Raw genomic sequence first — 26,995 nt, forward strand, 5'->3', positions numbered from 1 at the left:
CGGCGCCGGATCTGGCGAAAGCGGTCCCGGGAGGACAGGCCGCCCCTGGCCCTGCCTTCCCCGTTCGTGTAGTCCAGGCCAGAAGGAGGGGCGCGTGCGGAGCGCCGCAGAGCGGGTGGCCGTGGCTCCGAGGAGAAGCCCCCGCCGCGTCTGGGCCTGCAGGCAGTGCGGGAGGCGCTCACGCGCGGGGTCCTCTCTCGCAGCCGGCCCTGAGCCGGAGCCCTGAGGCGCGAGCCTTGGCGGCCCTGCGAGTTCCCGGCGGCTGTGGTGCGGCGCTATGGAGGAGTTCGATGGCGAGCCGACGGTCACTGTAAGGGGGCCCCGAACAGTACGCTTTCCCCCCGGGGCCCGGAGATTGGGTCCGCCTCGTCCCTGTTGCTGGCGAGGTGCCCGGCCCCTTCCCTCAGCACAGTTGCCCCCCGCTCGGTTGTCGCATTAATTCGCTCCTCGCGTGTGGGTCGCGGTGGTCGCTGGGTCCTGCTCCCTAGTGTATTCTGAGGAATACCTGGCCCTGGAGACCCCGCCCCCCCAACTCTGTTCCTTTCCGTCCCTTGCCTCCCCGACCTCCCTGCTTCTCTGGCCTTTCCTCGGGCTAAAGCCCGCTTAATGAGCGGGTTGGAGCCAGGCGGAGGTATTGTACGGCTTTTTTTCTCCCAGCCGAGCAAAGCTTCACGTCGCAGCCCCGTGAGCTTGGCTTCTGCTTGAGCTGGCCCAAGGTTTACCAAGTATAGTTCTCTCGAGAGACTGCTTGTTGTTCAGTCGCCCGGTCGTGTCCGACTCTTTGCGTCCGTATGGATTGCAGCACGCCAGGCCTCCCTGTCCCTCACCACCTCCCGGAGTTTGCTTAAGTCCAAGTTCATTCCATGCGTGATGCCGTCCCGTCATCTCATCCTCTGACGCCCTCTGCTCCTCTTGCCCGCCATCTTTCCCAGCATCAGGGACTTTGCCAAATGAGTCGTCTGTTCTCATCAGATGACCAAAATACTGGAGCTTCAGCAACAGTCGCTCCAGTGAGTATTCAGGGTTGACCTCCCTTAAGATTGACTGGTTTGATCTCCTTGCTGTCCAGGAGACTTTCAGGAGTCTTCTCCAGCACCACAGTTCGAAGGCATCAGTTCTTTGGCGTTCTGCCTTCTTTATGGGTCCAGCTCTCACAACTGTACATGACCATTGGGAAGACCATAGCGTTGACCATACAAACCTTTGTTGGCAATGTCTCTGCTTTTCAACTCACTGTCTAGGTTTGTCATCACTTTCCTGTCAAGAAGCGATTGTCTTCTGATTTCATGGCTGCAGTTACCATCTGCAGTGATTTTGGAGCCCAAGAGGAAATCTGTCATTACTTCCACCTTTTCCCCTTCTATTTGCCATGCAGTAATGGGGCCAGTTGCCATGGTCTTAATTTTTTTATTATTATTTTTTTAATTTTAATTTTTTGATCTTAGTTTTTTTAATATTTAGCCTTAAGCCGACTCTCATTCTCCTCTTTCACACTCATCAAGAGGCTCTTTAGTTCCTCTTCACTTTCTGCCATTAGGGTGGTATCATCCGCATATCTAGGTCTGTTGATGTTTCTCCTGCTTATCTTGATTCTGGCTTGTAACTCACCCATCCCGGCATTTCTTATGATGTGCTCAGCATATAGATTAAACAGTGACAGCAGACAGCCCTTCATACTCCTTTCTCGATCTTGAACCGATCAGTTTTTACATACAGGGTTCTTACTTTGCTGCTTTGCTATTTAGCAGGGCTTACAGGTTACCAAGAGCTAAGAGATGTAGAACAAGCCTAAGTGGACAGATGGATATATTTCCCAGTCAGGGAATATTTCTCAGGAGACAGGTGAGATGGTCTGGTATTCCCATATCTCTAACAGCTTTCCCCAGTTTGTCATGATCCACACAAAGGCTTTAGCGTAGTTGATGAAGCAGAGATAGATGTTTTTCTGAAATTCTCTTGCTTTCTGTATCATCCAGCAAATGTTGGCAATTTGATCTCTAGTTCCTCTTTCTTTTCTAAGCCCAGCTTGAACATCTGGAAGTTCTTCGTTCGCATAATGCTGCAGCCTAGCATGCAAGATTTTAAGCATGATCTTAACTAGCATGGGAGATGAGTGCAATTGTCCGATGGTTAGCACATTCTTTGGTACTACCCTTGGGAATTGGGATGAAGATTGACCTTTTCCAGTCCTGTGGCCGCTGCTGGGGCTTCCAGAGTTGCTGACATAATGAATGCAAAACCTTGATGGTATCCTCCTTTAGGAATTTGAGTAGTTCTGCTGGAATTTCATCCCATCCACTAGCTTTATTAACAGCAGTGCTTCTCTTAAGGCCCACTTGACTTTGCACTCCAGAATGTCTGACTCTGGGTGACTAACCACACCACTGTAATAATCCAGTTTATTAAGATCTTTTTTATTCAGTTCTTCCATGTATTCTTTCTATCTCTTCTTGATCTCTTCAGCATCTCCTAGGTCTCGGGAGACCATTCCTGCTTTTTCATTGCTCTGTTTGCTTTCACGTCTGTTTGAACTCTCAGGAGAGTATGTCAGATGTGGATGATATATGATGCTTCGAAGGAGATTCATGGCTGTTAGAGGAGGGATACCTACCCTTCCCCCTGTCTGGGATGCTCTTCTCTCTTAGGTTTCTATCCCACTCATTTTTTTACCGACAAGCTCCAGCAGCCTCTTTGTCAGAAAAGCTCTACCTGACTTCCTTGACTAGAAAATATTTCCATCTGTCTATTTTGGTTTGTTCTGCATCTCTTAGCTCTTGGTAACCTGTAAGCCCTGCTAAACGGCAAGCTGCCTGACCTTATATTTTTGCTTTTTAGAAAGTTGAGATGCCTTCAGCTTTCTGCTGAAGCCATCATACTGCAAAGCAGTGTCTCACAAAACCAAAAACTGAAAATAGGAAAAAAAAAAAAAAAAAAAAAAAAACAAACAAAAACTGAAAATAGAAGTCAATTCAAAGCTAACTAGACAAGAGACATGAGATCTCAAACAGCAGTGAACGTGAGATGTTATTGTCTATAAAGCTTACTGCTATATCCTATAGAGTGTTAACTTTTAATGCATATGTGGAGTACTTTAAATGCCAAATATCCATCAAGGACTGTGTCACTGTTTTTTGGGAGGAAAAATAGACTATTGGAATCACTGGGACTTTTTCAGACTACATGTTATCTTGCTTTTCCCTCCTTCGCTTATGTCAGAATCTTTGGATGGGGAAACTTTCCCAGTACTCTGTGCGGCCCTGGAGAGCTACTTGCTATTGAACCATGACAGTGAGTCATGCATTTACAAATGGAATGAAAACGATCTAAGCTGAATTTTGCCCCCAGTAGTGATGACTGATTTGTGACAACCCAGCTTTACATTGGTGTTGGGAAGACCAGGTAGGAAGACTAGTTTGGCCTTGTGGACACAGCCTCTCAGAAGGGCATCATCCATAGTTTAGAATCTGAAGCTCAGCAGTGAAAGTTTGAATTCAGTCATGTCTGTATTTGAGATTAGTCTGCTCTTTGAGCTTGCTCTATACATACTCTCAAGAGGCTAATGAATAACCTTGAAAACTATTGTCACTTTTTATAGCAGGGTGAATATATCAAGGCTTGTGAAGGCCAGTTAGTAATTAGCAGATTCAGGAATGTTTCAGTGTAGATCCAAAGAGATTAATCTTGAGTAGTTTTTCTAGACCAGTGGTATTATCTTTTTAGGTCAAGGACTCTTAAGAAATGTGAGTTACAGTTCTTGTCTTTTTTTTTTCAAAGGGCTTCCCTGGTGGCTCAGCTGGTAAAGAATCTGCCTGCAGTGTGGGAGACCTGGGTTGGGAAGATCCCCTGGAGAAGGGAGCAGCTGCCCACTCTAGTATTCTGGCCTGGAGAATTCCATGGACTGTATAGTCCATGGGTCACAAAGAGTTGGACACAACTGAGCAGCTTTCACTTCACTTCACTTTTTTTTTGGTTCTTTCCAGATAACTACCTAGAAGTGGAATTGCTGGGGTATAGGAGAGATGCATGTACTCAGTTGTGCCTGACTCTTTGCGACCCCATGGACTGTAGCCCTCCAGGCTCCTCTGTCCATGGGATTTTCCAGGAAAGAATAGTGGAGTGGGTTGCCATTTCCTTCTCCAGGGGATCTTCCCCACCCAGGGATCAAACCTGTGTCTCCTTCATTGGCAGGCGGATTCTTTACCACTAGCGCGACCTCAGTGGGTCATGAGGGAAGGCGGAGGATTACAAGGGTTGCTCCTGACAGTTGGGGAAGGCTTTGTCCTACTGCGGGAGTGGAATGAGCATCAGAAGTCCCTGTTTTGGAACTTCCCTGGTGGTTCAGTGGGTAAGAATCCACCTGCCAATGCAGGGGACACGGATTCAGTCCTTGTTCCGGGCAGATTTCACATGCCGCGGGGCAGCTGAGCCCATGCACTCTAGGGCCTGTGCTCCACAACTAGAGAAGCCACCACAGTGAGAAGCCCGCGCACCGCAACTCCAGAAAGCCCGTGTGCAGTCATAAATTAAGTTCCTGTTTTGGCTCTTGATGTTATGGATATAGCTCTGGAGGTTAGAAAACTCATAAAGGGTGGATTATGCAGTTGCATTTATGAAGCTTGGACTCAGAGGGATTGGTGTGACTGAGTTGGAGAAAAAAATTAAGCGCCATTAAAGATGTAACATAGGAAAAAAAAAGATGTAACATAGAGGCCATGGGATTGGAGGTCTTTTTAGTGAGTAACAGCAGTTCAATTCCTGTTTAATTTTTTTAACTGCCCTTTTTCTGAACTACAGATCACTAAATTTCCATATAATAACTGATTAGGGGGTAGCTTTCCTTTTTATCAGCACTTGAGAAGTGGCAGGCTGGGTTCAGGTGCCTAACAAAACTCTCTTGGGCTTATCTCAGCCACACTCAGTTGTATTTATAGATTAGCACTTGATAACTTTCACGACCACTGCTTACTAGGATTATACTTGCAAGTCAATTGAAAGCAAAGCCTTTAGGAAGAATAACAATTTCTGTGCCTTATGTTTCTTTTTTTTTTAATAGTGGATTCCAGGAGTGAATTCCCAGAAGAAGCAAATGTGTTTTGATTGGGGTCCGGGGGAGATGCTGGTGTGTGAAACCTCTTTCAATATAAAAGGTAGGTTTTTTTGTTTCTCTTTTAGATTATCTGTGTTGGTACAATTTTTTTTTTCTTTATTCTCTCAGATTTGACTAGCTGAGATATGAAACTTGAACTTATTTTGTACCATTTTCATTTTGGAAACTTTTTATCTATTTAAGATTTTTATTGATTTGTGAGACTTGGCAGATGTTGAGTCCAGGAAAAAAGTTAACAATGATCTTCCCAGTGTTAAAGAAGGTTTTCTTTATACTTAAAAACTTGAAGCTTTTTGTTTCCCTTTTTGTCCTGAGTGACTAAATTCTCTTTGTAGTAGTCCCCTCATTGTGAATGTTTGCAGATGTCACAGCCCTTACCTTCATTTTTTCATTGTGAACAAAATAACTTGTCCTCTAAGCTCCATCAGGTATCGGACATGGCTCTTACCTTTCTGATGGGGATTCCCTCTAGTAGCAAGGTAAAATCGACATCTCTATACTTGATTTTGCTTTCTCCTTTTTAAGAGAGAAATCTCAGGAAATGTTAAAAGGATTATTTTGCGAAGCTTTGTCATGTTCTTTATCCATATGTAGAGGTTTTCCTTTTTTGTCGGGAGCACGCTGAGCTAATGAAGGTCATATAATTTTAGTAAATTACATAGTATGCAGTTTGTGTGGATTTTTTTCTTTTAATTAAATTTTTTTGCTACTTGGCATGGCATGTGGGGTCTAAGTTCCCTCAGTAGGGATTGAACCCATGACCCCTGCATTGGAAGCATGGAGTTGTAACCACTAGACCACCGATGCTCAGTAGTGTCTGACTCTTTGCAATCCTATGGACTGTAGCCCTCTTGCCTCCTCTGTCCATGGGATTCCCCAGGCAAGGATACTGGAGTGGGATGCCATTTCCTTCTCCAGGGAATCTTTCTGATCCAGGGATTGAACTCTCATCTCTTGTGTCTTCTGCATTGGCAGGCGGGTTCTTTACCACTGTGCCACCTGTGAAGGTCCTCATGTAATTTTTGGATATTTCTTTCTTTTTTTTTAAATTTTTTATTTATTTTTATTGAAGTATAGTTGATATGCAATATTATATAAGCTACAGGTGTACAATGTAGTGATTCACAATTTTTTCATTGATAAATAATGTCATCATTCCTTTCCTTCTGAAAGATTCAACTCCTGTCATTCTTTTGTAGAAAAGCCAATTGTTGTTGTTTACTCACTAAGTCATGTCTGACTTTGTGAACCCATGGACTGTAGCCTGTCAGGCTCCTCTCTCCATGGGATTTCCCAGGCCCTCATGTAATTTTTAAGCAGAGTAGTTTTTCTTGATTTTATAGTTTGAAATGATCCCTGATGTTGCCAAATATCTATGGGATATCTTGGTATTGAGAATCTCAAATTTGGCAGAGTGGTAGAAGTTGCTCAGAAGAGAAACTTCTGTGACTGTGTCTGAATGGCTTCTTTCCCTACTTAATGGAAGGAAAGCTTATCAACATTTCTAGCTTGTCCTTGATTGTTGGAAACTCAAGATTTTCTTTCTTTCTTTATTTATTGAAATCACATTCACAACAAGCCATTGAACGTTATCACAATTTATTTGAGAAGCTGCTGTATGTGAAATGTCCATAAGTTGGTGGTTTATAATTTATCATTACAGAGCCTTTTCATCACTGTTGCAAAATAGTTTAGTCAGTTTTTGATTCTTTGTTTTAGGAATAATGGCAATAAAAAATAATATAAAAAGAATATTTATTTTGACATTTTGTAAAACTTCAGCTCTGGGTTTATCTTATTTATTGAGTTTACATAGGCTGATATTAAGTGGTTTCCTTTTTTTTTCCTAGTACATTTTAATGGATAGAGGTGAAATGTCTTTACAGAGTATGCTAGTGAGTTGAGGGGTAAAGTCTAAGAGTAAACATTTGTATATAAAAATTCACATGTCATAAATCAAAGCAAGATCCTCTATGACCCACCTCCTAGAGTAATGGAAATAAAAACAGAAGTAAATAAGTGGGACCTGATTAAACTTAAAAGCTTTTGCACAGCAAAGGAAACTATAAGCAAGGTGAAAAGAAAACCCTCAGAATGGGAGAAAATAATAACAAATGAAGCAACTGACAAAGGATTAATTTCCAAAATATACAAGCAGCTCATACAACTCAATACCAGAAAAACAAACAACCCAACCAAAAAGTGGGAAAAAGATCTAAACAGACATTTCTCCAAAGAAGACATACAGATGACTAACAACAACATGAAAAGATGCTCAACATCACTCATTATTAGAGAAATGCAAATCAAAACTACAATGAGATATCACCTCACACTGGTCAGAATGGCCCTCATCAAAAAGTCTACAGACAATAAATGCTGGAGAGGGTGTGGAGAAAAGGGAACACTCTTGCACTGTTGGTGGGAATGTAAATTGATACAGCCATTATGGAAGATGGCATGGAGATTCCTTAAAAAGCTAGGAATAAAACCACCATTCAGTTACGTTCACCACCATATGACTCAGCAATTCCACTTCTCGGCATATACCCTGAGGAAACCAAAATTAAAAGAGACATGTATCCCATTGTTCTTTGCAGCACTATTTACAATAGCTAGAACATGGAAGCAACCTAGATGTCCATCAACAGATGAATGGATAAAGAAGTTGTGATATATATACACAGTGGAATATTACTCAGCCATAAAAAGAAACACATTTGAGTCAGTTCTAATGAGGTGGATGAACCTGGAACCTATTATACAGAGTGAAGTGAGAAAGAGAAAAATAAATACCGTATTCTAACTCATATATACCGAGTCTAGAAAAATGACACTGAAGAATTTATTTACAGGGCAACAATGGAGAAACAGACATAGAGAATAGACTTATGGCCATGGGGAGAGGGTGAGATGTTTGGAAAGAGTAACATGGAAACTTACATTACTGTATATAAAATAGATAGACAATGGGAATTTACTGTATGGCTCAGGAAACTTCAAACAAGGGCTCTGTATCAGTCTAGAGGGGTGGGGTAGGGAGGGAGATGGGGGAGAGTTTCAGAAGGGAGCGGGATATTGATATTGAGGTTTGACAGAAAACAGCAAAATTCTGTAAAGCAATTATCCTTCAATAAAAAATTAAAAGAATTTTTAAAAATTCACGTATGGGGGCTTCCCAGGTGGCTGAGGGCTTCCCTCATAACTCAGTTGGTAAAGAATCCGCCTGCAACGCAGGAGACCCTGGTTCAATCCCTGGGTCTGGAAGATCCGCTGGAGAAGGGATAGGCTACCCACTCTGGTATTCTTGGGCTTCCCTTGTGGTAAAGAATCTGCTTGCAGTGCGGGAGACCTGGGTTTGATCCCTGGATTGGGAAGATTCCCTGAGAAGGGAAAGGCTACCCACTCCAGTATTCTGGCCTGGAGAACTCCATGGACTGTACGGTCCATGGGGTCGCAAAGAGTCGGACACGACTGAGCGACTTTCACTCACTCACTCAGGTGGCTGAGTGATAAAGAGTCCACCTGCCAATGCAGGAGACACAGGTTCGATCCCTCGTGCAGGAAGATCCCACATGCCGTGGAGCAGCTAAGCCCGTGCCCCACAACTCGAACCTGTGCTCTAGAGCCCAGGATGCAACTGCTGAGCCAGTGTGCACGGCTCCTGAAATGCATGCCCTAGAGCCTGTGCTCCACAGCAAGAGAAGCCATGGCAACGAGAAGCCCGTGCACCGCAACTAGAGAGTAGGCCCCGCTCCCTGCAACTGGAGAAAAGTCCAAGCAGCAACACACACCCAGCACAGCCAAAATAAATAAAAACTAAAACAAAAAAATTTAAATATGAGGAATTTCTCCGGCTATCCAGTGGTTAGGACTCTGTGCCCCCACTGCAGGGGTATGGGTTCAAGCCCTGCTTGGGAAACTAAGGTCCCACTTGCTGCATGGCCAAAGAAAATAAAAATAAAAATTCATGTGTGGATAAATAATATATCATGAAATCAGTAGCAAAGAAGCTGAAGCTTTTGTAATTAGCTACTCAAAATTTTAGAGTGCTTTGATGAGGATGACTGTGATAAATGTTAATTTTTTTGTTTTTCCTGTTTTGTTTCAGAAAAACCAGAGATGGTGGCAGGTTGCCCCTTTATCCATATCATCCGAAAGGATATAGATGTTTACTCTAAAATCCTGAGAAAACTCTTCAATGAATCCCATGGAATCTTCGTGGGCCTCCAGAGAATCGAAGAAGAGTTGACTGGGAAATCTAGAAAAGCTCAGTAAGTTGGCTGCTGATAGGTGCTGGCTCCCACAACTAAATTTTGAAAAACCAAGTGAAAATGCCTCCTTTTCCTTTTGCACAATGGGTGGACCTCCTGGAGAAATATGCGACTCCAGGTTGGATTTCCTGGCCTCTGTACTGGGCAGTGTAAGTGGTCATGGATGGAGAAGTCTTTCAGAGAATGTGTGAATGGCTGCCAGTTGACTTGCTGGCTGCTTGACAAGCTTTCTGTTTCTATTCCTACTTCATTTACCCTCCAAAGAATAAAATTTAGGCCAAATAAGCACCTGAGAGTCATTGAATGAGGTCCCACTGTTGAGAGTTTTGTTTTGTCTAAAGAATTATTTTCAAGGCATTTTTTTGGGAAGAGACCAGAAAACTTGTATTGTTTACAGACTAGAATTGGTTGAACTGAGGTTTGTGAATTAACTGCATCAACATCAGGTACTTACTCAGGCCTCACTGCATATCTCCAAAATTTCTAGGGGTGGATCCTAAAGTCTCTAGGTGACTCTTAAGTACAAGTGGAGTTTGAGAGCCCCTGTGTTAGGTTTTTCTTAGTGTCTGTTCATATGTCTAGGGAATAGATAATGTTGGTATTTGTGTTGGTAAAACAAAAAGTTTTTCCTGTGTTTCACTCACAACCCTTCTGACATCAAATGTGTGGAAGTTTTCACGCACCAAGCAGTTCTCTGACCCCAGCTGAGTGTCCTACAATTCAGCTGTATTCTGACACCGCCTACCTGGAGATAGCAACAGATTCCTCCAGTTAGGGGCTCTATAGTACAAAACTGCCTACCATTCAGATGCCAGTCACAAATAGTGGGTCCCCAGGTTACCCACAAAGCTGCTCTCCAGCTTGGCTACAAATCACTGGTTCCCATGGTGACCTCAGGTTTGATAAATTTGCTGGAGGAGCTCACAGAACTCAAGGAAACAAGTTTAGCAGTTCATTAAAGGATATGAGAAAGGACACAGATGGAGAGCCAGGTGAAGATGAACGTGGGGCCTGGTCTGGAAGAGTCCCAAGTCCAGGAACCCCTGTCCCTGTGGAGCTGGGCTGTGTCACCATCCTGGTACATGGATGTGTTCACCCACCTGGAAGCTCTCCAAACCCCTTGCCTTTGAGATTTTATGGAATCTTCCTCATGTAGGCATGATCAATTATTATCTCCATTTATGGCCCTCTCCTCTCTCCAGGGAAGTCAGGGACAGGGCTGATAATTTCAGTTTCTAATTATGACTGGGTCTTTATGGTGAGAAGTCCTCATCCAGAAGCTACCTAGAGTTGGAACGAAAGGTTCTGCCAGTGCTCTTGTCATTTAGGAATTTACAAAGGTTTTAGGAGCTGTGAGTCAGGGATTGGTGTTGAAGACTAGTGTTTTATTTCTTCTTATAAACCACAGTGTCACCGTATTTTACTTCCTTGATAAGCATTTTACAGATGAATCACCCCAGAGGGTACCCTGGTCAGCACGTGTGTGTGTCTGTGTGTTTATGAAAGATCACTGGTGACAAGAGACTGGTACAGGATATTGATAACTCAGAAATCTCTATTGCCCAAAGCATGTCAAAAGTCCTGTAATTCCCTGAAGGCAGGGACCCTGTCTCGTTTATTTATTTGGGACCTTCTGTTCCCAAATATCCTCATTCATCTGTATAGTAGGTGCTTCTAAATATTTGCTGAATTTAATAAATCAGTGAACATGTGAATGTCCTATTAATGGTGGTATGGGAGCTCCTGTTTTGTGCGTGGGGGTCAGCATATCATCTTGTTTTTTGGCCAGGTGAGTTATTTATTTGGGGCTGAGTCTTGACTGAAAAATTAAGTGAGAGTGTGTGCAAGTTGCTTCAACTGCTGCTGGCCCCATTGTACCTTCTGTTCATCTTTAAAGGGAGCCAGAAAATAAACAAACAAAAATAAATGGAGCCAGTAGGCAGCATTTAGGTCTCTTCATTTAGAACTAATGTTTCTTTCTAAGGATCTACTTCTTGGTAACTAATAGCCAGTTCCTTTTTTGTTTGTTTTGTTCTGCTCTTTCCTTTCTTAAGAACTCTGTTTTGAAATAATTTTAAACATACAGAAAAAGTACAAAAATAATAGACTTCTCTACATCCCTCATCCAGCTTCTCTGATGTTAGTATCTTGTATAACCACATTACTGGTATTTAAACTGGGAAACTTAAATTTTTTTTTTTTTTAACAACTGATTATCGATTTATTAAAAAGATTGATTTAGGCATCGGCAATGGTGACTTCCACCTCGACTCCCGGCTCAGTACTGATGGAAGTGATCTGCTTGACAATTTCAGAGGGGCTGTGCAGGTCAATGAGTTGCTTGTGGATCCTCATTTGGAATCGATCCCAAGTCTTAGAACCTTCACCACAAGGAGTTTTCCTTGTAGTTATTCTCAGAGTCTTCGTAGGCATCCAAACTGGTCCTTTCACTTTGAGATTCTTTTCCTTCGCGCCTCTGATCAAGTCAGCACACACCTTCTCCAGAGACTTCACGTTGCGGCTGGTTAGGGTCATCCTAATTCGGTGAATGGCCACCTCTGGCTCCACGGGAGTCTTGCCGGTGTCTTTAAAGGCCATGGCTGCGGCGCGGCTTCCTGACCGACTTGTTCCTCAGCGAGAGCGAACAGCGGTGAGTCAGGAACAAGAGCGGGTGGCACGGAGCTCCGCTGCAGCGGCGACTGCGTCTTCCTCAAAGAGGAATTTTTTTCTTTTTTTTTAAACTTAAATGTTGATGCAGTGTGATTAACTGAAGGCCTTATTTCAGTTCCACCATTTTTTCCACTAATGTCCTTTTTTCTCTTCTGCAACCAGATGAGGTTGCATTTAGTTTTTTTCTCCTTAATCTGCTTCATGGCCTTATCACTTTTGAAAAAATATTGACCAATCATCTTGGAAACTGTCCCTCAAAACTGTCCTGGGTTTGTCAGATGTTTTCTCATGACTGAACAGAGATTATGCATTTTTAGCAAAAAATACCACAGAAGTGGTGTGATATGTCCTTCTTCACACATCACATCATGAGGTTCATGATACTGATGTTTTATTATGTTTATATTGACCTTGATCACTTGGTTAATGTGGTTTCTACTGGGTTTCTGTACTATAAAGTTAACCATTTTGCCCTTTGTAACTAGTAAGTATTTGAGGGAAAAACTGAGACTATGAAAATCGCATTTTTCCTCAAATTTCAACCACTAATTTTAGGATCCATTAGTGGGTCTCATTTGAGACAATTAATATCCTTGTGGACTCATGGATATTTCTTTTAGTCCCTGGGTTATATGTTATTTTGTGGCTCAAGTTGTTTTAGCTTTGGCCATGAGGAACTCCTTCAAGTTGACTCCTGTCTGTCAGCAAACTTTTTATCTTTTTTTTTTTTGATACTTTCTGTCATCACAAGATGTTCCTTATTTTCTGTCACCATAAACTGTTCCAGGTTCATCTTGTATGCCATTTCATCTTTTGTAGATTGGTTCGAGTGAGTAAAAACTACCGATCAGTCATAAGAGCGTGCATGGAGGAAATGCACCAATTTGCAGGTAAATATTGTGTGTGTGAGTAATTGAAATATTTATCTGGCTATAAGTACTACAAGGTAAAATCTGATTGACATTCTAGTTTAAAACCTACTTGCCTTTCTTACATAATCTTTAATTTTCTGGCAGTTGTCTTGAGTACATTTTAGAACAAATTAGAACATTTTATGTTAGCAGGTATGAGGCTAAAGGGCCAAATTAAAGACCTTTGACAGTTGCATTCCCAGTTCCTTGATATTGGTGATTGAAAGTTATCATAATCCTGAGAGCCGTGTGACTTGTGGGTGCTGGATAGAATCTTGTGTAGCCTGGTGGTCTCTCTGTTTGCCACATTGTAGTTGAAAGACCCACTTGTCATTTCTGGGCCATGATTTGAGATCATTGATGTACAGCAAAGAAATGAAGCATGTTTCAAAAAAATCTGTATTGAAAATGGGTGGTCAGTAGAAGGCACAAGCCACAGTACCTGTCTATGAAGGTCTAACAGTAAGACTCATGTTACATTGCTCACTTAAAATTATTTATTTTATTTTATTTTTTAATACTTTATGTTTTGTTAGTTGCTGATAAAGATTCAGCCAGTGGCCGCCAGTTCAGCAGCCAGGTAAGGGGGTGGGGCCGCCTGTGTGGTACCAGCACCATTTATGTCCTTCTGAGTCCTTAGTAGTCACCGGGGGTGGCTTTGAAATCACTGATACTGCAGACGTCTCTTTTCCTGCCAGGTAGACAGGCAGCTTCTTGGGGTGGTAAGACTCATCTTGAACTTCCTGGTGCCCTGTTCAAGGCTTAGCACCTTGGAACACAAGGATGTGCTTGATAAATACTTGTACGAGTTTTCAGCTCTTATGGGAAATATAAATCCTTACCATGTTGTGTCACCTGAGATGGTGAGCTGAGGTTTTAGAACCACTGGTTAGTCTCATGAACTATACTCAGTGAACCAGTATTTTTAAATGGCAGGTTGTTACATTTTAGTTGGAAGATGACTTAAAGAATTCTCATTCTTTGGTTAGAATTTTTATATTATTCAAACTCAGTAGTCAGTAGGGACTGGTGCACCGTATCTGTCATCAGACCATTTATTTTTCCTTATGATTAAGGTATAAAATTCTGTGATTGTACAAGAAGGAAGATAGGGGTACAGCATATTCCTAAGGTCAGGGTCCAGAGCTGATTTATTTTGGAGTCTTACATTGGGTTTACTTTTTGGGGGGGGGGGGCGGGGTTTACTTTTTTAATAGATTGTTTCCTAAAAATCAATCCCTTGAATATCAACATCATTAATTTTTGCTGTACCTGTATATTATTATGTTATTTGCTAAATATTTTTCTAAAAATCATCTCTCCCTTTTTACTCAGAGCCACTTCCTAAACTGTAATATTCATCAAGATCATGGGTGTAAAGAGCTACTTATATTTTTCTAAGGCACATTAAAACCACAACCATTGAAACAGAAACTATTATTCTGTGTCCCACCCCCTAAAATTCTCTGACTGTCTTGTGGGGAACCCTACCATAGGAACAGTCTATAAATGTTGAGTTAATGAACGACCATCATGTGCTTCAAGCTCTGCTTTGCTTCTTAGCTCTAGGGAAAAAAAAAATCTCAGGAATGTTTTCAGTCAAAACTCGGCCTCTGTTCCCTCCTTAGGTCTCCATTCTGTCGGCAATGGAGCTCATTTGGAACCTTTGTGAGATTCTTTTTATCGAAGTAGCCCCAGGTGAGCACAGAATCATCTTGTCACAGCGGCAGAGGTGTCCCCCCTACCCTGTCCTGTGCTGTGATGAGTGTTTTGTTGCCTAAAATGCTCTTTTCATTGCTTTTCATCAATACGAGCATTGGGAAGTATTACAGGATGCCTGAAGAAGCCTGTGTTTTTGTCAAGATACTGCAAAAAGAATCAGAGTATCTTCTGAAAACCTTAAATTGTAGACAGGTGACCCCTAAAAAATACGAAGAAACAGATATTAAACTAGCGTGTGAAAGGAGTGGTCCATATTTGTATCATGGACTGGTGAAGCTTTAGAAAGTCTTAGAAGCTCGGGAGAGGTGTGTGCAGGTTCTTCCCCAGCCTCCGAGGGAACCAGCCCTCCCAGCTCCTGAGACCTTTAGCCTCCTGAAACACGAGACAGTACATTTCTGTTGTTTAAAATTTTAAGAATGAAAAAAGTTGTACGGATATGAGGCAGGATTAGGTGATGGAAGGCAGAGTCCCTGAGAGAATTCCTTTGCTGGTGATTAGGTCCGGGGCAACCCTACAGCTTCATGCGTCCACTCCGAATTATTCCCTTGATCTTGAATTTGATTGTGTCAGTACAGTATCCTGGCTGGAGTGGGCCCTCTGTGGAGGGGCTGCGGGCCTTTTTGCTTTCATTTAATGGTTTATATTTACTGCTGTCCATAAGTGTGTGTTAGTAGTCTCTGTGCATCACAGCTTTTTATTCATACTCCTGCTTAAGCACTGAGCAGCTTGAAATGGAATTGGTTGGTTGTCTGCTCGCCTGCTCCAGTAGATTCTGAGGACTGTCGCTATCTTTTTATCATGGTTGTGTACCTGGCACCTAGTCAGTACCATCCCCTTATGGCCATTACTGATGTGGTCACTGAGTATTGTGAGGTGTGAAGAAGCTGGGGGTGGTCGGGGTGGTGAGGTCGGCCCCCCTGACGATTCAGTGGAAGGTCGCGCTGCCTGGCACAGAGGAGGCCCCACAGGAGTCTTTTCGGTAGCTCAGCCCTGTGGTCAGGACCACACGCCCGCTCACTGAAGACGGACAAAGCGCTTGCTCCGCCGTTCGCTCGCCTGCCCTACACTCTGTACTTCGGGAAGGTGGAATCCACTGCTTGTGTGTTTCCTCCCAGCTGGCCCGCTCCTCCTCTACCTCCTTGACTGGGTCCGGCTGCACGTGTGCGAGGTGGACAATTTGTCAGCAGATGTTCTGGGCAGCGAGAATCCAAGCAAACACGAGAGCTTCTGGAACTTGGTAAGACCCTCGTGCCTGCTGGGCCTCCCTGCCTTCCTCCTCGTGTTCTCTTTGGCCTCTGCTCCCAGGCCGCCTGAGCGTTTCCCTGCTGAGCCCGTGTGCGTCTGGCTCTTTGAGTCTGTGATCATGGGGACGTGCTTAGGGAGGTGTTTCCTTCCCTGCTCCGTGGGGGAGTTTTGAACTAAGTTATCATGTAAGAAAAATAATGCTTTGTAGACTTCACAGTGAGAAGGGAATTTTGATCTTTTTGTGGATCTAAGAATGAGACTTGGTGAAGAGAACGCAAAGCCGATGGATAGGTGCTGGGATAGGGGTTTGATGTCAGTGGGCTGAGGGCTGTTTTGAGGTGTGAGATGTGTTCTGAAGCTGAATTGTGATGATAGTGCACAACTCTGTACACTTACTCAAATCCCCCGAATTAGACACTTAAACAGGTGAATGTTTATTAGGTGTACATTGCAATCAGTAAAGCTATTAAAAACAAAGACATTGATGATCCCAGTCATTTTGGATGGTCAGTTGGAAAGTCAGTGTGTGTGTGTGTGTCTACGTGTGTGTATTCATGTCTGGGAGAGCAGTACTTTTCCATTCACTGATACTGACCTGTGACCCAGTTTGCAGTGACCAGAGAGGAGCTGGCTGGTTGACTTGAATGTTGCAGACTTACAACATCTGAAATTCAGGTAGAGAACTGCTGCCTTTGAGGCTGTTTCTGAGGCCTTCGGGTGCTTGGAGTCTGTGCCAGTAAGGGGAGAGCCTTTGTTCAGAAATGGTCGGGCCTAGGTTTTAAGTGTGTGGTTCATTCACTGTGTATTTGAGTGGTGCTGTGTGCAGGCCCTGAAGAAACAACCAGAACCAATGCAGGCAGTGATTCCTGCCCTTACGGAGCTTGCATCCTGTGTGGGGAGACAGGAAATAAATACAGAAGCAAGTAAAATATGTGTAAAAGTGAAGTGCTCTGGAGAGAAATAGAGCAGGGGAGGGGAATTGGGAGTGTTAGAGTCGAGGAAAGGCACCCTTGTGAGGTGACGTGTGAGTAGGAACCTGAGGAGGTGACGAGGGGTAAGGGCTCAGCTCCTAGAGAGGCAGGGTGGTGGCGGTGCTTAGTCACTCCGTCCTGTCTGACTCTTGCGACCCCGTGGACTGTAGCCCACCAGGTTCCTCTGTCCATGGGATTTTCCAGGCAAGGGTATTGGAGTGGGTTGCTGTTTCCTTCTCCATGGGATCTTCCTGACCCGGGGATCAAACCTGTGTCTTCTGCATTGGCGGGAGGATTCTTTACTGCTGAGCCCCCAGGAAAGCCCCAGAGAGGCAGGGTAGTTGAATGCTAGGAACAGGGTCTGTGGTGCCAAGCTGCCCAGGTGGCACCCCAGCTCGGCCTCCGCCAGCTCTGAGCTCCAGCGAGTCGCTCCCCTGCCTCTGGTTTCCTCGTCTGTAGCATGGGGAGTGCCCCACATGCTCCACAGGGCTGTTCGGACTCGGTTAGTTGAAGGAGATACAGGTATGCCCTAGCTGGTGGGCACTAGAGTTCCCGTTTTACTCCTGAGTCAGTTGGGGTAAGGAGGACATTGGAGAGTCAAACACAGGAGCACTGTGATCTGACTTAGATTTTCTTTTCTTTTTAAAAATATTTATTTGTTTGGCTGTGCTGGGTCTCAGTTGTGGCATGCAGGTTCTTCATTGGCAGCATGTGAACTCTTAATTGCGGTGTGTGCGGTCTAGTTCCCTGACCGGGGATGGAACCCAGGCTCGTGTACTGGGAGCACTGAGTCTCAGCCACGGGACCAGCAGGGAAGTCGCTGATGCAGGTTTTCACAGGCTTCTCTGGCTGCGCTGCTGACAGCAGAGCAAAAGCAGAGCAGAGGGCCCGTCTGGAGGCTCAGGTCCTAAACCAGGCGGCGGTGCTGGTGACTGGACACGGGTGGGAGCTGAGTGGGGCAGGTGGTGAGAGGTGATTCGATTCTGGATACAGTTTAAAGGTACAGTGATAGGATTCGCTAATGAATTGGATGTGTAAGAAATAGAAGAATGTGGGTTGGTGGGTTGGAGGCGACCAGGTGTTTGCTTCAAGGCATGTTAAGTAAGATGCCTGTGAGAGTCAAGTGGAGCCACAGGGTGGGAATAGGATGTGCGTGTCTCGAATTCAGGGAGAGGGATTGGGACTTGTCAGCATATGTTTCCTTGGCTTTCTTCTCCTTCCTTTTCTTTTGCTGTGGCTTGCAGGATCTTAGTTCCCCAACCAGGAATTGAACTCAGGCCATAAAATAGCATGGAAAAACCTGAACCAAATTTGGCCAACCCAGTATTTGAACTAAAACTTTTTCTTTTAACTGAAACTTCTACGAATCAGTGCTTTATTTGATGCACTTTGGTAATTTTTATTTTATATTTCATTTTATTTTTAAAAAGTCGGTCGTACCTGCAGTGGGTTATAACAACATGCAGTTTGAAAAGCATGGTGCAGGGGTTAAAACTGGAAGGTTGGATGAATTAGATTTACCCTGAGGGAGGGAACTGTCACTCTTCTCTGGGACGAGGAAGCCGGAGCGGGCGAGGGGCCTGGCTGCTGAGTCTGTGCCTGGACGCTGTGCTCTTGGTGTCCTCCCAGGTGACCACCTTGGTGCTGCAGGGCCGGCTGGACGAGGCCCGCCAGATGCTCTCCAAGGAAGCCGACGCCAACCCCGCCTCTGCAGGCATGTGCCGAGTCCTGGGGGACCTGATGAGGACCATGCCCGTTCTCAGCGTATGTGGAGCCGCCCGGGTCGCAGAGATGGGTTCATGCAGGGAGCGTGAGGGGCTGGCACGGTGACCGCCCCGTCCGTGTCTCTCCCCGCAGCCTGGGAACACGCAGACCCTGACGGAGCTGGAGCTGAGGTGGCAGCACTGGCACGAGGAATGCGAGAGGCACCTCCAGGACGGCACGTTCGCCTCCAGCCCCCACCTCGAGTCCCTCTGCAAGGTCTGCGGCGAGCGGGTCCTGGCCAGGGGCCAACCAGCTCCTCCTGGGGCCCTGGGCGTCCAGCCCTGCAGCAGCTCCTCCTCAGACGGGGCTCTCTGTATGGGCCCTGTCGGGAAGGAGCGAGCTTTTCACTCAGCTGCTCCAGCTGAGATGAGGAGCATTACCGGGAAGTGGCCCCAGAGTTAAGGGACAGCGTCTCTTCTCAGGTCCTGCTGGGAGACGATGCCGCCCTGCTGGAGCAGAAGGAGCTTTTGAGTAACTGGTATCACTTCCTGGTGACCCGGCTGTTGTACTCTCAGCCCACGGTTAAGCCTATGGATCTGCACCTCTACGCCCAGGTTCGTCAGCTCCTCCGGGAGGGGAGGGGAGATGGTGTCCAGGGCTCCGCTCCCTGCCGGATCACTTTCACCGTGTAGCCTCGTTGACTTGACCCTCCCTGGAGAATAGAGGGGGCTTTCCTTGGGCCCAGTTTGAAGGACCCCATTGCCCTTCTCCAGGGTCCCCTACACAGCAGCCCTGCCTGCACCCTTGAGTCTCTGCCACCATTCAGGGACTGAATGGGTCACCACCTTTCCACAGTCTAGTCTTGACCTGTTTCTGGGAGGTGAGAGCAGCCCAGAGCCCCTGGACAACATCTTGATGGCAGCCTTCGAGTTTGACATCCACCAAGTGATCAAGGAGTGCAGGTAGGACCCCATTGAGCGCCTCGGGGCCGTTCAGCGCCTGGTGCACTCACGGTGTCGCACGCCCATCACCACCAGCCTTTTCCGGAGTGTCCTGCTCCTTCCTGTTGGTGTCTTACCCTCCTTCCCACAGACCTGCTCCCCCTCCACAGCCACATTGGGCAGGCAGTGTCTTCTCTTTGGACGAGCCTGGGGGCCTTCCTGAGGCTTGCAGGCTCCTGTATGTGTAACAGTTTGCACTTCAGGGATGTTTACTTTAAGTAATATTGCAAGAAATTACTATGGTATTTAAAATCCAGAAATAGCCAGCCAGCTTATTTCTTGGAACTTGATGGACATGCAGCCACCTTACAGGACAGCACTTCTCTGGTGAACCAGGAGCTACACCAGTGGACTCTGGGCTGGGTCTGTTCGGAGCAGAGATTCTACATCAACCCCCCTCCGCAGACCTTCAGCAAGGCAGGATAGGGAGCGTGAAACAGTGAATCCAAGGCAAAGCTTTCCAGATTCCCCAACTGTAGTAAGTCAGAGAGAACTTACCCTCCCTTCTCACGCAGAGGGGGAAGGTTGGGAACTGCTGGAGCAGGTGGCCTTGCTCAGGTATCAAATTCGCTGACCTTGACTGGATGTTTTCTTTGTTAGTGAATCTGGGCAGTAGGAAGGTCTCCCCGCTTCTACCCTCCACCCCCACCCCACACATGCTACCTGCTCTTCCTGTTTGGCCAAAAGAAAGCCAAGGCCCATTCAGAAAATGGTGTTAGATTTGGAGAAAGGAAGGTTTGTGTCCGTATTCTTTTCACAAACCTCTAAAATAGGGACTGGTTGGAACTGGAAGATAACTTACAGAATTCAGCTGATTTTGGCACGAGGGGTTGTATCTGCAGTGAAGGATCAATAGGGGCGGCTCCCAGGGCACAGACGCCAGTATTTAGTTTTGTCAGGGTCTCTGTCTATAATTCAAAGCAATAGGCATTCCTGAATATGTTGTCTGTTACAGGCAGTGGGTTATTTCCTCCAGGGCTTCCTTCATAAGCCACATCTGGAATTTTAGGATCAAGACAGATTTGAGGAAAAGAGGAAGGAAGGACAATAAAAAAGAAAAGCATCTTGCTGTTTCCAGTGGTTGTAGAAGGAAAAGAGAAAAGTGTAACGAAGAGGCATGGTGCTAACGAACGCCGCTGAAAAACGCATCACCCCTGCCAGTCTTGAAGGAGGAAATCAGGCTTGCAGCCCCTCAGTCTGGGCATCCGTCTGCCCTGGCAGGCAGGGAAAAAATTGAGGTATTTCCATTAGCTAGGAATCTAGGAGCTTGGGTTTTCCTGACCAGTAAGCTTCTTCCTGCTCTACTCTGAAAAGCAGGTCCCGAGACCTCTGTCCATTAATTGAAAGAAGGGCTGAAGTATGCTCAGAGAGTGCCCTCCTGGACGAGGAAGGGTGGGATCTGGGGTCTCCTGAGCACTTGCCTTCTCACGGGTTGTTCCAGTTAGGCCCCAGCTCGCTTCCCAGGGGAGGAGAGCCTGTCTGGGGTGGGGCCGGGGGGCTGGTGGTGTAGGGGAGCCTTGAGCTTCAGGTGTGGTGTCAGCTGTTCACTCCTCTTGGGGGGAATGAGGGGAACCCTTCCTCAGCTAGAAGGGAGCTTTCTATAGGGGTACCTGATGATCCCCATGTCAACCATGCCAGGCCATGGGGCAGAGAGGGCTCCTGAGGCAGAGCAGAGAGGCCCTGAAAGTGAAGTGTAGTCGCTCAGTCATGTCTGACTCTTTGTGATCCTATCGACTGTATGTAGCCGCCAGGCTCCTCAGTCCGTGGGATCTTCCAGGCAAGAATGCTGGAGTGGGTTGCCATTTCCTTCTCCAGGGATCTTCCTGACACAGGGATTGTGGGTAGGCTCTTTACCGTCTGAGCCACGAGGGAATCCCAGAGAGGCCCTGGGAGGCCACAGTTGGCCAGCTCCTGCTGAAGGGCCCCGTGTTTGCCTGGCATGCCCACAGCTGAAGGGAAATTGGATTTCTTCCCTTGTGGGCTGTAGCTGCCAATTCTTGCCATCCAGCAAAAGGAAGAGAGGAACTGGCATGGACTTCACGGGACAGCAGCCCCAGGGCAGGGCAGACAGCCCATTTAGTCAGTCATGCAGTGTAAACCAATCCCTACTCTTTTTATATCCTGAAAGCAGGATTTTTCACCCTAGCAACATTGAAGTTGCTTTTCCCTCCCAAGATTTAAAAAATACTCTAGCATTATATACAGATACAGAAAGGCCTATGCCAAGTAACAAATTAAAAATATAACTCAAAATGATGTATTCACACTGCAGTAAGTGCATTGGTTTAATTCTATTCAAAATGCTAGTGAGTTTACAAAATTTGGCGATGTAAAAAAGCTTAACATCTGAAACATTTAAAGGGCCCTAGGGAAAAAAAAAAAATAAAGGGCCCTAGAAAATGTCATTTTTAATAAGGGCTAGAGATGATTTTAGGTTTTGATTAAATGTGGTTTGGGGATGGACTTTTAGACCTTTGTTATGTGTCAGATTACATATCCAATAAAGTCAAATTATTAATCATGTAATCAAGCAAAAAATAATTTTTTATACAAAGTATTAATAGATAATACAAGGTGGTTTTTAAAGTGCTGTCATGTATATATAATTGTGTTCATAAAATATGCTAATCAAAACTATGCAACAGTGAGAAACGTTAACAGAATGTAAACAGCAATCCAAATGCACACCATAGTTCTTTGAGTTACATGTTTCATCAAGAATCAAACCCCACCAATCTTTTCATCCTTTTCTTAGCCGTTACCCTGTATCTGCATTCTCTCTCTCTCATTGGGTCCCTGGATTTTGTTCTGTGTGACATTCTCCATTGACACGTCTCACTGGCTGCTGTTTCGGCGTTGAGTGTCCTTCCCAGTGTGTAATTAGTCCCCGCCTCGTGGGCAGAGTCCAGCTTGCCACTGTCCCTCCCCTCCTCTTACAGCAAAGGAGGTGTGGGGCCCCTGCTTATGCTGCACACCCGGGGGCCGTGGCCGCTCATCCTGACGCTGCTTCTTGCCTTGGTATCTGAACCCGCAGCATCGCCCTGAGCAACTGGTGGTTCGTGGCCCACCTGACGGACCTGCTGGATCACTGCAAGCTGCTGCAGTCACACAACCTCTAGTCAGTACTCCACGGCCACGCCAGCCTTTTCCTTGCTGCCACCCAGGCCCTTGGGGGGGGTGACCGGAATGCCTAGGAGGGAGGTTGGGCTGCAGAAGGGGGCCCTAAAGAGCAGCCCGGGAGCCTTGGTCTCGTGGTCTGTTCTCTGCCAGCTTTGGATCCAACATGAGAGAGTTCCTCCTGCTGGAATACGCCTCAGGACTCTTCGCTCATCACAGGTAGGAAGGCCGCAGGGCTGAGAGGCAGTGGGTGCCCTCCAGCAGGCGCTGCGCGTGGCCGGGGCGCTCTCCTGTCTGGTTCTGGGGAGGCACCAGGTCTGGGGAGGCGCTGCCTTGGAAGCTAGTTGCAGCCCCAGGGCAGCTTCCGGGCCCTCATGCCTGTCCCCCTGGACCCACGCAGCCTGTGGCAGCTGGGTGTGGACTACTGTGACCACTGCCCTGAGCTGGGCCGGGTCTCTCTCGAGCTGCATATTGAGCGGATCCCTTTGACCACGGAGCAGAAAGCCCTCAAGGTACTGCGGGTCTGCGAGCAGCGGCAGATGACGGAGCAAGGTGAGTGGGCTCTCCTCCCCGCCTTCAGGGTCTGGGCAGTAGCTGCCAGGTGAGCCCAAGCGTCGGAAAGTCCCTGGGGAGGGAGGAAGCGCTGGGGCCCACTGGGACCCAGAAGCAGTCGAGCATGCTGCCTGTTACAGAGGTCCTGACCACTTACGTGCTCATGCCTTCAGCCAGGGCTCAGGCTGGGCAGCTGCGGTTTGTCCTGTCCCGGGGGGCTTGCCGGTGCTGGCTCGGGCTGGCTGGGGGGACGCAGGGCTGGAGGCGACTCAGGAAGAGCATGGGGAGACGTTGATGAAGTTTGCCCCGTCTCTTCCCACTTGGCTATCAAGTCGTGCAGGCCTAAATAGTTACTCTCCCCAGAGGCACTGCGTGTTTATGACCGTCCCTGAAAGCATTTAGCACTCAGGACCCAAAGCCTGGTAGGATTTTCAGCATGTGGACAGATAATGACACGCTGGTCTCTGGGGAGTCTTGCCAATATTCTTGCCGCCCCTAAAGTGAAACTGCTCACAAAGCCAAAGCCTACCAGGGTGGGTCGTACTGTTGACGAGGCCAGAAGACGATTTATAAACCTCACAGCTCCTGGCTCTGCTGCCCAGCTGCACTTGGAGGCCACAGAGAAGCCACATAAAACTCGGAGGCGGTGGGAAGGCTGCTCCTATCTCAGCAGGGCTTGGGAGTGGAGTGAGTGATAGGGTGAATGGTTTGCCTTTTCTCTTTTCCCTGCAAAGTTCGCAGCATCTGTAAGATCTTGGCCATGAAAGCGGTCCGCAACAATCGCCTGGGCTCTGCTCTTTCTTGGAGCATTCGCGCCAAAGATGCCGCCTTTGCCACGCTGGTGTCAGACAGGTGGGCTCCCTGTCTGTGTGCTCCCCGGATGCTGCCTGGGACGTGGTGGGGCTGAGCAGGGGGCCTGGGGCTACTGCCCTCATCTCTGGGCCGGCCTTGCAGGTTCCTCAGGGATTACTGTGAGCGAGGCTGCTTCTCTGACCTGGATCTCATTGACAACCTGGGGCCAGCCATGATGCTCAGTGATCGACTGACATTCCTGGGTGAGTCTCTGAGCTGTCCCCGGGACCTTCAGCACAAGCGCACAGAAGTTCTAGACTTCTCCAGTCCAAAACACATAGAACTCTGAGGGACCTCCCTGGTGGTCCAGCGGTTAAGACTCCACGCTTCCACTGCAGGGGGTGCAGGTGTGACCCCTAGTGGGGGAAGCGAGAGCCCACACACTGCAGCGCGACCACAGGGAGAAACAGGAGCCAGTGCGGCCTCTGCAAAGCGTGTTTTTGGGTAACACTTTATTCTCTGGTAATTTGAAACCTAGAAATTGTGAAAGTAGTGTAAGGGATGAGAGACTACCCTACACACTTTACCAAGTTAACCAGTTATTCATGTTTTGCCTCATTTGTTTTATTCTGTCAGTCAAGTTTTTTGGGAATAATTTGGAAGTATGTTGGAGACATTGTTTCCCTTCCTCCATAAATATCTGAGCATGTATATCCTAAAGAATGAGAAAATTTCTTTTACTTAACCAGTTAGGAAAATCAGGAGGTTCAGCGTTGATACAACACTCTCAGCTAATCCATATTCTGATTTCATCAGTTGTCCCGACAATGTCCTTTATGTTGTCATAAATTTAGTTTTCGTATCTCATTAATGCCTCTGCCTTTGTTGGTGTTCCTCAATCTTGACGTTTTTGCAGAGTCTGTTCAGCTCTCTTGTAGAATATTGTTACTTTGGGTTTATTCATGAACAGCCTCAGGTTATATACTTGGCAGGAATTCCACTGAGGGGATGTGTTAATAGGAACTCCCTTAGTGGAGTTCACCTTGATCACTTGGTTAAAAACGGCATCCACCAGGGGTCTCCTCTAATATTTATTAAACAGATTTATTAATCTGTGGATCTGTACTTCAGGATTATTTAAATCTCCTCAGACTTTGATCCACTAGTGTTCCTAACTACTGGTGATCTTCTGAGTGCCGATAAAATTGTGTTTTAGTTGGCATTCCCCTGTATGGAAAGCTTCCCCTTCCTCCCGTTTATTCTTTCATTTATATCAGCCATGGCCTCGAGGGTTATTTTATTCAGTCTATTGTCAACCATGACTCTTATTCATTTTGACACTTACATTCTCCCAGGTTTGGCTCTTTGGAGCCCCCTTTAATCGAGGATTTTGAATCCTTTTGGTCTTGTTGGCTGATGAGCTTGGAGGCCGCTTTGGAAGAATTTCCTTGCTCTAGGGTCTCTTGTTTAGGGTCACAGGTGACCTGGTGCTCTCTCTTCCCAACAGGAAAGTACCGCGAGTTCCACCGCTTATACGGGGAGAAGCGTTTTGTCGATGCCGCCTCTCTCCTCCTCTCTTTGATGACATCCCAGATTGCCCCCCGGTCTTTCTGGATGACGCTGCTCACAGACGCCCTGCCCCTTTTGGAACAGAAACAGGTACAGGTTGAGTCCACAGTGTCTTCTCTTTTATCCTGTAGCTGTTGCAAATGTACATCCATCCATCGTCTCCTAAGTAGGGGTGTGATTTCCATAGCGCCCACTCTGGAAATCTAGTATCTCCACAAGCAAATGACTTATCTTGAAATGAGGCAGCGGTCCACAGACAGTGCTCAGCCCAGGACCCTGATGAGAAGAGCCGGGAGTGAGAGGGGGTGCCTCTCAGCCCCCAGCACACTTCTCCACATGATACAAGAAAGGCTGTCTCAGCCGAGCCCTTGCCAGACTGCTGCGGGCCCTGGCTGGGGAGCAGCTCCACGAAGCGGCCTCTCCCCGCAGGTGATCTTCTCCGCGGAGCAGACGTACGAGCTCCTGAGGTGTCTGGAGGACCTGACCTCAGGAAGGCCGCTGTGTGGAGAGCCCGACGCCCAGCAGCTCCAGGTCAGTCTGGTGGTTCCAGGATGGAGGGGAGAAGAGGCACCCCGCCCAAGATGTTGGCCCCTTACAAACTCACATGCCTCTCACGTTACTGCTTAATTTGCGACTAGGGCACACTAACTTTTTAGGAGGAAATGGGGTGATTTAGTGTTCTGGCCTCTCGATTTTCTTCTTTCCTGTCAGTTGTGGTGGTCCTCTGCATGCAGCTTGGTCTCATATTAAGAACTTGCTGGAAGATACTACTGAATGTTTTGTGCCCTTTATCTCCCTTTGGATTAGAGTCTTGGGAAAGAAGGAAAACTTCCTGCTGGTCTTCACACAGGCTGTCTTTGGTTTTAGGATGATGATATCGAGACCACCAAGGTAGAAATGCTGAGACTTGCTCTTGCACGGAATCTTGCCCGGTCGATTATAAAAGAAGGCTCATTGGAAGGTTCCTGAAACTGGCTCCAACATGGTATCTTTGTAAAGGCAATGTATATACACTTTTAAAAGAATAAATGTTTCTTTTTGCAAATACAGGCAAGTTCTTACATGTGGGGAGGTTTTAACCTGCCAGCACTGGAAACCTGAGGTAGCCACCTTGGAGAGAAAGCATCCCTGCAGTTACGGGGAGCACAGAGCCCTCCTGCCTGCAGGTAGAAACCTGAACAAGAGTGTTCTGCGGTTTGCTTGTGCATCTGAAACTTTGCTTTACCTCAGAATCACCTGTTAGCTTTCTGGTTATCTTGTTTATTTAGCATTTTGTGTTGGGGTATTGCCAGTCAAGACTGTTGTGATAGTTTCCGGTGGACAGTGGAGTGACTCAGTCTCACAGACACGTGTCCATTCG

At 46.5% G+C, this 26,995-nt stretch overlaps 2 protein-coding genes across 2 annotated transcripts; one reads left to right on the top strand and one right to left on the bottom strand.

The window, feature by feature from the left end:
- NUP85 (nucleoporin 85) lies at nucleotides 1-26,680 on the top strand. The gene is made up of 19 exons (XM_043460567.1): nucleotides 1-310; nucleotides 5,054-5,147; nucleotides 9,219-9,381; nucleotides 12,871-12,941; nucleotides 13,499-13,542; nucleotides 14,591-14,660; nucleotides 15,800-15,921; nucleotides 18,530-18,664; nucleotides 18,758-18,880; nucleotides 19,087-19,218; nucleotides 19,460-19,566; nucleotides 22,640-22,723; nucleotides 22,876-22,941; nucleotides 23,123-23,274; nucleotides 24,009-24,126; nucleotides 24,229-24,329; nucleotides 25,574-25,725; nucleotides 26,065-26,166; nucleotides 26,503-26,680. Exons 1-19 carry the CDS (start codon nucleotides 278-280, stop codon nucleotides 26,602-26,604), a joined length of 1,971 nt encoding a protein of 656 aa, XP_043316502.1. The 5' UTR covers nucleotides 1-277; the 3' UTR covers nucleotides 26,605-26,680.
- Nucleotides 11,620-12,081, bottom strand: LOC122436693 (40S ribosomal protein S20-like). Its single transcript, XM_043460661.1, has one exon. The coding sequence runs from the start codon at nucleotides 11,977-11,979 to the stop codon at nucleotides 11,620-11,622; it is 360 nt and encodes a 119-aa protein (XP_043316596.1). The 5' UTR covers nucleotides 11,980-12,081.
- Nucleotides 26,681-26,995: the final 315 nt, after the last annotated feature.

This window comes from Cervus canadensis, chromosome 1 (genome assembly GCF_019320065.1).
Source record: "Cervus canadensis isolate Bull #8, Minnesota chromosome 1, ASM1932006v1, whole genome shotgun sequence".
Taxonomy (NCBI): Eukaryota; Metazoa; Chordata; class Mammalia; order Artiodactyla; family Cervidae; genus Cervus; species Cervus canadensis.

Excerpts from the sequence above, each read along its gene's own strand:
- NUP85 (XM_043460567.1), top strand. The coding sequence starts at position 278 with ATGGAGGAGTTCGATGGCGAGCCGACGGTCACT. Across the intron at positions 13,543-14,590 it reads GCCGCCAGTTCAGCAGCCAG|GTCTCCATTCTGTCGGCAAT; the intron begins GTAAGGGGGTGG and ends TTCCCTCCTTAG. Across the intron at positions 18,665-18,757 it reads GGACCATGCCCGTTCTCAGC|CCTGGGAACACGCAGACCCT; the intron begins GTATGTGGAGCC and ends CTCTCCCCGCAG.
- LOC122436693 (XM_043460661.1), bottom strand. The coding sequence starts at position 11,979 with ATGGCCTTTAAAGACACCGGCAAGACTCCCGTGGAGCCAGAGGTGGCC.